Source organism: Actinia tenebrosa, unplaced genomic scaffold (assembly GCF_029948245.1).
Source record: "Actinia tenebrosa isolate PJP-AT-01 unplaced genomic scaffold, QUT_ActTen_1.0 PGA_scaffold9__36_contigs__length_13948895, whole genome shotgun sequence".
In the NCBI taxonomy this organism is placed as follows: Eukaryota; Metazoa; Cnidaria; class Anthozoa; order Actiniaria; family Actiniidae; genus Actinia; species Actinia tenebrosa.
In genome coordinates, this window is record NW_028292586.1 from 9263395 (window position 1) to 9274806 (window position 11412).

Consider the following 11412-nt stretch of genomic DNA (forward strand, 5'->3'; position numbering starts at 1 on the left):
TATTAATATGTAATTCACCTTAATCATTGTCAAATTCGCTAGGCCAATATTAAAGGCTAGTTTTCACTTGCGACGAAATCAGAGTCCTAATCGTAAGACACACCATTTTCATATTGTATGAATAATACCATTGTTTTTTTTAATTCTAAACAAGTTTCAGATAAGACCTGTCAAAACAGTTTGATATATGATTTTTTTGCGGCTCACGGAAAGAAAAATGGTTTATTATGAATATATATTATCTCGTAAATGGACCCCCAAGCTAAGAGAATCATTTGAAAAAATAAACTAAAATAACTTTGAATGAAAAATAAATTACTTTTTTTCAATAATTGCTAGGTGAGATTACCTTAAGACCGTTATGTGTGAGATCATTCGAAGAAGTCTGAGACAAAACAGACTTAAAAGGGAATAACCCAGTATGTTTATCGAGTAGTGAAATTAGTTTAACAGGAATGTAATCTTATCTGGAGCCATTTGTCTTTCTTACTTGGAGATGTATGTTAAAATATCATATTTGAAAATAATCCCAATCTCCGGCATTTGGTTCAAATTTCCTTTGTCTATGCCAAATGATGTTAATAACACCCATACATTTTCAGTTTAATTACTAGGCTTTACAGGAATCCGTTGGATACCCGTTAAGCCTCTCGGCTTGACGTTTCACATGGAACCTGCAAACTTCTTTCTAGAACATTTTGAAGCACTTTGAAGCGGGACGAAACTGTAATTATATTGACATAAAATCAAACAATTTCGTTAGTTTAATTGACTAAATTTTCGTCGATGTTGGGCTCCAGTAGTATTCGTTGATTTTAAAAACGGAAACAAAGCGCTTAGAAATAGCACTACTACTCATAGTTCCAAAAAATGTTTATGGTTGATTCGAAGTTGGTGATCGATCAGCCCCTGTATACATTCAAAGAATAAGCCGGTTGCCGTTAGATAATGACGCCTGCGTGGTTGTCATGTAGAAAAGCAATTTACTGCTAATTGTATGACATAATACATTAGCGTTGAGATTCTTTAAAATTGAATGTCAAGTTTCCATGTGAATTATATTGGAGCTGTATTGGAATAGTATACTTCCCTGGCGTATCATTAGAACATGAACTGGATGAATTGGATTTTATAAAATTGATACTTCAACCTAAATAAGTCAAAAAGGGTACATCTTTCATCATTTTATACTAGACAATAACTGAGAAATTAGTTTTATAATTCAAGTGTCTCGACCTCTCTTTCAAAAATGCTGTTTCTTCTCAAGGTGCTTAGTTTACTAATGTTGTTGTTGGACGGACCTAAAGTCCAAAGTGAACCAAGAGATTGCCCTGTTCGGTTGTCCTGGGGTGGATTCATCAACAAGCCAGACATCATACTAAAAGGACACAGTAAAAAGATTCTCTCTTCAGCAACATTCGTTCAATGCTCTCTCCGTTGTATTCAGACAACATGGTGTATATCTGTTAATTTTGAGGTTGGAAGGACAATTGGAATTTGCCAGCTTAACGACTATGGCGTAAAAAGCGTGTCTGCGATCTCAGTGCAGCAAGGAGGAGAGTTTGAGATCAGGAAAGGATATATGTATACCCAACTAAGGCCGTCACAGGTAAGTAGGACCAAATTGAAATTATTCTAATCTACGATTTATTTTGCTTTGCTGCCATATAGTAAGCTTATTTTTTATCATCTAATTGTGTTTCTCTATTCCTGTACAAGTTTTTTGAAAATATTTCACCTGAGCTATTGGACCTGTCCTCAGTGCCGGAAAAGGACTCCTATCAAATTTTGGCATGATTATTTGATTATTATTAAAAAATGTATCATATTTTAGACGATTCAATTTTCAGTCAGAAAAAATTGTGAACATAAATCATTGCTTCTAACCAAAAGTATAAATCAAGTATTTATCAATATAGCTTTCAATACGGCTCATTAGACACAAATCCATGGGAAGTGATAGGAGAAGCTAGCCCATTCAGTTTCCAGCACGAAATATAATACTCTTACTAAAACGAACAACATTTTTCAGTAGCACCTCGTATCCCACTGAACAAGCACCTAACGCTAAGCTCATCTTCTAGTGATGAGTTAAAACTCTGATAGTCGCTTTGATTAAGCCATTCCTTCACCTCTACGCGCGTTCTCACAGAAAGCAAAATTCATGTCAAAAAATACAAGACAATACATATTTTTGGCATTCTAGTAAAAGCCATCAACTTCAACCTCACTTCAACTAGTTCCTAGAGGCTGGATTCTCTTTTTGAAAAGGATTTGCCCAGATAGAACACCGATTACATTATTATGTATTTATTATCGGATACTATATTAATGATTATTATTACTTTTAAAATCTTGCAATATCTCTTATCATTTGAAAATAATTCCTAATTGTGTATTTGTTTATTAGTTTGGCTGCCATAACAAGCCCTGCAGTAACGGTGGTACATGTTATATCGATTGTGATGCATTGTATGAAACACGATGTCTTTGTCCAAAAGGATTTTTTGGACCACAGTGCAGAGGTTAGTTCTTACCATCAAACATAGTAAGGAAATAGACATCGGTGTAGCGAGAACTATAAAGGGGCAATCTATCATTTTCTCTCCAAATCCACAGGAATCCGGCATAATTAATAAGATTTTGCTGTCGAAAGCGAACTAATTTTATGCCCCCGTTCCCCTCCTCCCTACGGCTAGGGGAATGGGGGGAGGGTGAGGGGGAATTTGTGTTCATTTATTCTAATCACTCGAATTTTTGAGAGAAACTTAAGCTTTTTACATTTTTTCAAGTTGACAACACTCATAAAGTCTTTTTCCAGCTCATATTAATATGATTTTACTATGCTGTTTTCTGTTTCGTTGCCGACTCTTTTCAGAAATAAATGAATGCGTAAGCAATCCATGCACAAATGGTGGAACATGCCATGACAAAGAAAAAGGGTACTCCTGTTCCTGTAACGACGGCTTTAAGGGAATAAACTGTGAAATTGGTAAGCACATACTATACTTTTATAATGTATTAATCTATTAAGTGCTTATGTCAAGGCAGGCGGTGTTCGCACTCCAGTGGCAAGGCGTCATGATATACTTATGAAGTTCGTGTTCTTTGTATATTGCGGCATCCGAGTCAGGATCACTAGCGCGGTTGTTTTAATTTGAACTTCTGATCCGCGCAGGTTGAGTTTCCACTGCCTCCTGTAATTTAATATACCAGATGCTAGTTGCTAGATACCCAAAGCTCTATTTGTGTCTCTAACTGAGACGGAACACGACAATGCTGAGATATTGTAACTCGTAGGCATCGTTTTATTCACTGTACAAACATATAAATGCGAATTTTATTTTTTCATGCTAGTTCATTTTTCAATTTAAATGTGCAGTCTTTATTAGAATGCATTTTTTTTATCAACAGTATTTACATCTTCCAAATTTAATGTCATGTTGAATAATAAATCAGGTGTCCATGGAATAGTTTTCTTATTACTGTTTTCTCAAAAGTGACTCCTACGAGATGAAGCCTAGTGGAATTCAGTGTTTTGGTTGAGGCTTTTGAGAGTTGTCCTCCGTCGAAACATTACGAAAAGGATAAGCTTGAAAATGATTTCAAATTTACCGTACTCAGAAAGTTCGAACACCAACTGATGAAAAAGTTGTAGAATAATTTCGTTGGTATTAGATGGAGATCAAGCTTATTAAATTGCAAGTAAGGGAACTCGAGAAAACATCCCTTATGGGAATTAAACCCATGGCTTTCACAGTTTTCTTGCCAGATAGATCTACTCATAAGTTTATTAATGGACCAAATTTAGTTTGGCGTAATTTTAAAATATTTTCTCAATTCAGACCATGTGCCATTCCATAGAGTATCATTTCTTTGTCAAACGGTTGTGCACGAGAAAACGAATGAATACAACTAAAACAAAAAAATCTTATTCTCAAATAAAAAATGAAAAATCAACTAAAATAAAACAATGTAGTATCATAGTATGTCATCTCACTATGGGTAAACTAAGAAGGCTGAAAGGTAAAACACACGATGTAACTTTTGTACACCAAACGTTTCATTTTGTTAAGGTGGCTGACTACTTTGGTAAATAATAAACAGAATATTGAAAATTGAAACTTTTTGTAACCTAAGGTTTAATGCTGATTTCAAAAATGCAAAGATAAATGAAGTGTCCCTAGCTTGTTTATGAGATAATCACTCCTGAATGTCATGCGTTTCTACAATTTTGGAAGAAAAATGGCGAAAATCGAGCTCTGTGCGAAAAAAATGATAAAACCGAAACTAAGGAAGAAACATGAGTAATTTTTTCTCCGAACACGTAACGTACACTATATTTATAAAATACTGATAGAAGTTGTTTTAATAAACTATAGTAAACAATGGAAAAACTTTTTTGTTCATGTTCTACGGTGTGCAAGTTATCGTAAAAATTGAGCACAACACAAACAGAACGATTTTTTAGATTGTTCTGATAAACAGAATTGTCTTAGACTTTGAAAAATAATGGGATATTACTTGTTATTCCGGAAAACAACATAAAAATATATAGATTTCCGTGCAAAATTTTGAGGCTCTTGCCCTCTTGAAGTTTAAAAGATGTATGGTTCTTCAATATAATCGTGAAGATTATTCAGCGGTTTTTGAGTGCGCGCACATCGTGGGCTCAAATGGAATGTTGAAAAGTAGTCAGCCACCTTAACAAAAAATGCATGCAACTCAGAGCAATGTAAAGTATGTCTTAGTGATGTGCACTCACGATGTAACTTTTGTACACCAAACGTTTCGCCTTGTTTAAAAAAAATGCATGCAACTAGCAATGTGAATTATGCCTGAGTGAATGCGCCGCTAACGTTGTTTAGCTTGATCTCCGGCATTCGATCATGAAATTAGGGTCACAGGGATTGTTGGCAACTGACTATCAAATAGTCTAGTAAAACAAGGACCGACGGAATGATTCCCTCGGCTACCCCCTTGGATCCACACTACTTTGACAATGTGATGACGCGATTTATCGTCAATACAGAGTTTTAGATTTACGTTCACGGCAAACGTGAAACGTCAGTTGACCATTTAAAAATTATTTTAAATAGCTTAAAAAGAATCGCAAAAAAGTCAAACTAGTAGAAAAACAAAAGAATATTTTTCTTTGGTGAGAAGGTTTGTAAAAAAAGTAAAATACAAGAAAACTATGAAAATGTGGTCACGTTTGCCGTTTGCGGGGAGAAAAAAGTCAATTTAAAACTCTCTATTAAGAGGACACTGACACAAAAATCTGATGTAAATTTGATTTTTTACAATAACAACTTCTCAATTTTAGTGATCAAAACAACCAACGGAAAGAGCGCGCGGTCGTTGACGTCAACTTATTTGTCTTTCCTCTTATTGATGATAAAAAATAACCAATCAGCGCTCGAGAAATTTGTAAGTTATTGTAAAACCTTGTTTTGCATAAAATGTTTTAAAGTTGTATGCATTAATGACTGTGCAAGTAATTCATGTTTAACAGAAATTAATGAGTGCGAAAGTAGCCCGTGCAAGAATGGAGGAAAATGCCTGGATGAACACAATGGCTACACGTGTGTTTGTGCAGCAGGCTACACTGGGATACATTGCGACAAGGGTAAGGATTCATTGAAGAGAAAGCCTGGTTGTTTTGGCTTAAGAGTGATCATATTATTTGGTATCACTCTTGCCTTAAGAGCGGTATAACCATTAGTTAAACGTTATCTACAAAATAAGGCATCAATGATATGCCTTTCGAGTAACCACAGGGAGCCCAATTTAGATAAAGGTGAATGGTGCAAACAAATTGTCGCTTCGTGACTGATATTGTTTTAAATTATCGATAGTTATCTTTCATTTTTCAAGTAAAACCAACCAAAAAAGAAAAAAAAATGTCGAATATGGAGAATTTTGTGAAAGGATTTTTCAAGAACAAACCTAGCCCTGTGGGGTGGCTGGTGGGTCGTGTACACATTAAAAAATTCCTATGCGGGAGATTAGTAAGGTTGAAATTCATTCTGCCCGATTCCTACACTGGTAAGAACCTTGACATAAAATTTCAGAAAATTTCCAGCGACAGAAAAATTTTCTGCACGAAAATTTCGGACATAGAAGACTGTGATGAAGAATAAAAACAACAACAAAATGAATCCCCCATCGTACGGACCATTTTGATCAAGTTTTTTGTAGTGTTTGAGGTTTATATTGCAACTACTCAAACCAAGGCCACCTCGACAAATTTTCTACAAATTATCCAACAGTTGATATTATCAGGGGCTGGCACTGATAGACTTATCGCCGTCTTGCTATGCGGCAGTCTTCTAAGCCCTGTAAACTCTTGGATATAGTTTGTCTGATTTGTAGAACTTCTGTTGTTAAAATTACCATTTTTGATTGGCTTATTCGCAGAACATTTGTTCGGGTGGACTTGGTTGGAGTAGTTTCACTGAGATCGTGGTTAAATGTGTGTCGTTTTCTCAAAGATGGCGACTGTACTTTCCTCCCTTGTAAGAGTATATATACATATCAACGACATTAGATACCATAGTCGAATAATGTAGGAAGACAAAGGCACGCGCGGAAAAAATAACAAATAGACATCAGTTTTTTATGTGTCTGTCCTCTTATTGACGAAAAATTGCGTTATCACATTGTCTTAGGCGTTGCCGAGTGGATCCGCATACTACTTTGACAATTTGATGACGCAATTTATCGCCAATAAGAGGACAGACACATAAAAAATGGATGTCTATTTGTATTTTACATAACAAAAACGATTAAAAAACTTCTCATTTTAAACTTCTCAAATAACCAATCTGGGCGCGAAAAAAATTTGTAAGTTATCGTAAAAAATTTTCTAGTGCCTCTCTTGTCGATTTTTTTTCTCTTTCGGTATATTAAAATTACAGTCATTGTGTTAGTGGTAAAACTGATCGAGTGAATGTTTTTATTTTTAGAAAACTCTACTTAAAACTTATATTATACAGCGTACAGTCAAACGTGTTTTCCAAGATTATCATATTCCATAATTAATTTTGAAAATAATAAATTGTTTTTCTCTTTAATTGTTACAAGACATCGACGAGTGTGTAAGCAAACCCTGTCAGAATGGAGCGATATGCAACAACAAAGAAAATGGTTATTCTTGTGAATGTGCAGCTGGATTCACAGGAATAAACTGCGAAACAAGTAAGTACAAGGAAACTTATTGATGAATATATAAGTATGTATTTGATCTCACAGGGACGTCTTTGTACCCTAGCGACAAATGAAAGTAGATTTCCGAAATAGCCCGACCTCATTATTGAACTCTTACAATTACAACTGGGATAGGGTATCGGTGAAAACACCATAGCTTACTATTAGTAGTATAGGGGATGGGGGTTCCAGCGCAATCTCAACACAGGGTTTACCTGTGTCAAATATTTCACCATGGGAACGACCCGTCCCAAGTGTGGTTGGGGGCAACAGCGCAACCACTTAAATATGTTAGTCTATATATGGAGTGCGAAGATTGTAAGAGAACTTTTAAGAAAGAAGCGGACTTAAGGAAGCATTTGAAGATGAAGACGAAATGTATTATAAGAGCATATTTTTGCCCATTGTTTCGGCAACCATTTTCGGCTACCTTTTCTACTCCCACACGGGCTTTCCTGGTAGACACATTTTGCGTAGGAAAAGTATTTTTTTGTGTCCACTGCGCTGGTAGCAAGCACCAGGAATGTCCGTGGTGCGATTTGCCTCTCCTTTTTTGTATGGGCCCAAAAACGAGTCCCTCGTAGCAAGGGCGCGGCAGGACACCGCTCCCTAGCAAGGGATGCGAGTAGCCAAAAAACCTTCGACACCCCGTATATACGATGGAAGAGCAAAAGAGTATTTCGGCAACCTTGCAAGAGATGGGCATACGTGCGAAGAATAGGGTGCTAGCACATTTGCTGTTGGACAACGCATACGACGGTAATCTACTACCCGACATATCCAAGTGCGACTATTTGCGCGGAAACGAAGGTACTACCAGCCTGCAGCCGCTATCCGGATTGCCACCGTTCGTAGACGATGTGTTTGTCTATGGATTTGTCGCAGAGAACGACATGTATGGACGCATATGCAGAAACGCAAAAACGCTGGTCTCCAAAATATCCACTGCGACCCAGGAGGCATTTGGTACGTTCCTGCATGTCCAAATAGTACACAGCTGCAGGCAAGGAAAAATAGTAGATCGCGTCTCCCACATGGCAGCCAAGTGGTCCAGCTTGCACGGAGAACCTGCAGCAGTTTTCGTAGCCAAAGTAGACACCTCGGAATTGTCCATAGAAACCGTAGAGGAAAAGATACCCAAGTTTGCTACTTTGCTAGATGCGCACGTATATGGTATCTATTCCGTGGACTACACGCAGGATTTCTCTGGTACTTTGGATAGAAAAGCTTTGGTGCGCAGATTGCGACAGCTGGGCTACGAACACCAGGGAGAACTGGGGGGACGCAAGGGTACTATTTTGGACAATACACACCAAGTAGGCAGCCATGTTTGTACTTGGATGGAAGACGGCAAAAGGACGAAGATATACAACAAGATAGTATCCAACTTCGAGGCTGGAGAAGTGCAGAATCCAGTAGGAGCAAAGTTGGCAGAGAACGTGGATTGTCCCAACGACCACCTGCGTAGAACATTCCTGCATCCAGACGTGCAGAAAAGAGGATGCAGCAGAGTGGAAATATCCATCTATGGTAGGGATTTCTCCAAAGAAAACACAAATGCTATTGCGGAGACTATAGAGCCTCTAGCAGACATATTCGTAGTACAACCGCCAAAAAAACATGTGGTTGGCGTTCGCGGAACACTTGGATAGATGTTTGTGTATTTGCTGCGAGGAGACAAAAGAAATATTTCTAGCTTGGTACTGCCACGCAACAACGGGGCGCATAGCTGGCATACGCGTACGGGGCAACGAAAAATGGGAACAATGCGTACTTTGGACCATTGCAGAGTTCGGACTGCGCAAATGCCCTATATTCCGCATAGACGTGCGTGGATTGGACCCGGTGGAAATACTACCGCTGCGATGCTACACAAAGGATTCTCCCACGGTATTGGCGGAGTCTAACAAACCCACCAGAGTGCACAAAGATCCGCCTACTATCGCAAACTTTCTCCCAACCACGGAACACGTGGAGTGGGTTTGGCGCACGAAGAAGGCACAAAAGATAGGCGTGGAAAAGAGTCTCTTCGGAATACTAAAAGTGCCTACGGACCGCAGGATTTCCTTCCTGTCCAAAAGAAAACGACAGCAAAGATTGGAAGACATACGGGACGATTTGGAAGGAGACGAGTGGGTCGAAGCCACTAGGAGATACCACGCAGAACTGTCGGAACAAAGGCAGTCCATTCTGCGGCAAAAAGAAGAGGACAGAAAAAGAATAGAAAAAGAATTGGAGAAATACAGGAAAACATTGGATAGGATTTCCAGAAGGACAGACAATCTGCGCAAGTTGTTCTTTGGCCTGGACGTTTCCGAGTACTTCCTATAGGATTCCATGCCTCGTAGAACCAAAGTACACCGAATGCAAGAAATACCCGCAGGGGAGTACAAAATACTAGGATATGCGATCCCCAGAGACTTGGATGCCGTTTGGCCTGCGAGAGGACACCGCGTAGCATTGCGAAAAGGCAAAGAGACCTGCGTTGCGTGGGCTATAGAAGCAATGCTCGATGTATTTGCGGCTGGGAAGTTCGAAGCAGACGGCAACATGCGCGTAGCTATTCCCGGGGAAGAAATATTGGTGGAGTGGAAAAACAATGTAGCAACTGTCTTCGTGCCGGAAGGACCCGGTTTGGATACGTACTACGAATTGGCTAGGAAAGTAGAATATCCCAGAAATCCAGAAAGACTATTGGAAGTGTCGGCGCCACCAAACAAAGAATGTGTACAGGCGCTACATATGCAGGAGGGCGAGTACCAATGCTGGAGATACGCCAAAACCACGTACAGAAAAAAAGAAAGGACAATCCTATTCCTTTCCGAAAAATGCTCGGAATGCGTTTTGGAGGGCTGCACGGTAGAACATGCTACTACTCCGGTCTGGGGACACTTTCTGGACGAGCAAAAGATAGACTGGACATCGCAGCCGCCGCTGTACTGCAAGATTGGTAGAGAAAAGACTACCAAAGCAAAGAAGAAAGACCGACTGGTTCACGTCTCTACTCCATCTCCGGAATCCTAGAATTTCTCTGCGGTTTCGTATCCTCCGCTGGATGTCTGTAGTAGACAACTTTGGGTGGTTGCATGCGCGCCCAAACGACAGCAGCAATGCCCAAGGCGGCAAATAGTACATTGCCGGCTATTTGCCAGTCTATTTTCGTGGATACTTCCTCTACTTCGTCGGACAGATCCTCTGCGTCTATTTTCTCGAACGAATCTTCCTCGTCTATTTGCTCCATCCTGGCTAGCAATTCCTCCTTTGCGTCTCGGAGTTCTTCTCTAGCTTTTTGGAGATCGTCGAGGACTATAGCAAAGGAATCCTGCACTTCTAGGAAATGTTTCTGCAAATCCGTAGTAGGTGGTTTCTCGGGAATCGCTACCTCCAGACCATTCTCTCGCTCTATCCTGCGTATCTTTGGTATGCCTATGCCGTACTTTTTGGCTACCTTCTGCAGCCCTACGCCATTTTTCCTATCTTCCAACAATCCTGCGATTTCTTCCTCGGGTAGTATCTTGGGTGTTGCCATAAATATCTACGAATACGGTTCGAACATAGCTAGGTACCTATGGATCCATAGGGGTATTCCGTGGGTCCATAGGTATATAGATGTATCTCTACATAGCTGCGGGTATGGTCGCATACATGCTAGGAAAACAAAGAACGACGCAAATACTTCTGGAGATCTTGGAAGGACTCTACAGACTTCGCATACCGGGCTACGTAGCTACTTTGACGCAACTACCACGGCGTAGATAGAGGGTGTCGAAGGTTTTTGGCTACTAGTAGAAGGGAGGTGAATCGCCTCCCTTGCTACGGCGGCGTTTCTCCATAGTAGGGTGTCGCGATCCACGACCCCTTGCTGCCAAGAGCGGTGGTTCGCAGCCCTTGCGAAAAAAGGAGAGGTGTTTCGCCTCTACCTACTTCCCTACGGACATTCCTGGTGCTTGCTACCAGCGCAGCGGACACAAAAAAATACTTTTCCTACGCAAAATGTGTCTACCAGGAAAGCCCGTGTGGGAGTAGAAAAGGTAGCCGAAAATGGTTGCCGAAACAATGGGCAAAAATATGCTCTTATAAAGTCTGCTTCTTTCTTAAAAGTTCTCTTACAATCTTCGCACTCCATATATAGACTAACATATTTAAGTGGTTGCGCTGTTGCCCCCAACCACACTTGGGACGGGTCGTTCCCATGGTGAAATA

At 39.7% G+C, this 11412-nt stretch overlaps 1 protein-coding gene across 1 annotated transcript; it reads left to right on the forward strand.

The window, feature by feature from the left end:
• Positions 1 to 1249: 1249 nt before the first annotated feature.
• LOC116308094 (uncharacterized) lies at positions 1250 to 7283 on the forward strand. Its single transcript, XM_089024493.1, has 6 exons — positions 1250 to 1609; positions 2411 to 2525; positions 2879 to 2992; positions 5516 to 5629; positions 7087 to 7200; positions 7255 to 7283. Exons 1-6 carry the CDS (start codon positions 1250 to 1252, stop codon positions 7281 to 7283), a joined length of 846 nt encoding a protein of 281 aa, XP_088880619.1.
• The last annotated feature ends 4129 nt before the right edge of the window (positions 7284 to 11412 follow it).

Bases quoted from the DNA above. Each gene is read 5' to 3' on its own strand.
- LOC116308094 (XM_089024493.1), top strand. From the start codon at position 1,250: ATGCTGTTTCTTCTCAAGGTGCTTAGTTTACTAATGTTGTTGTTGGAC. The intron at 1,610-2,410 runs GTAAGTAGGACC...TTTGTTTATTAG, and splicing joins CCCAACTAAGGCCGTCACAG to TTTGGCTGCCATAACAAGCC. The intron at 2,993-5,515 runs GTAAGCACATAC...CATGTTTAACAG, and splicing joins GGGAATAAACTGTGAAATTG to AAATTAATGAGTGCGAAAGT.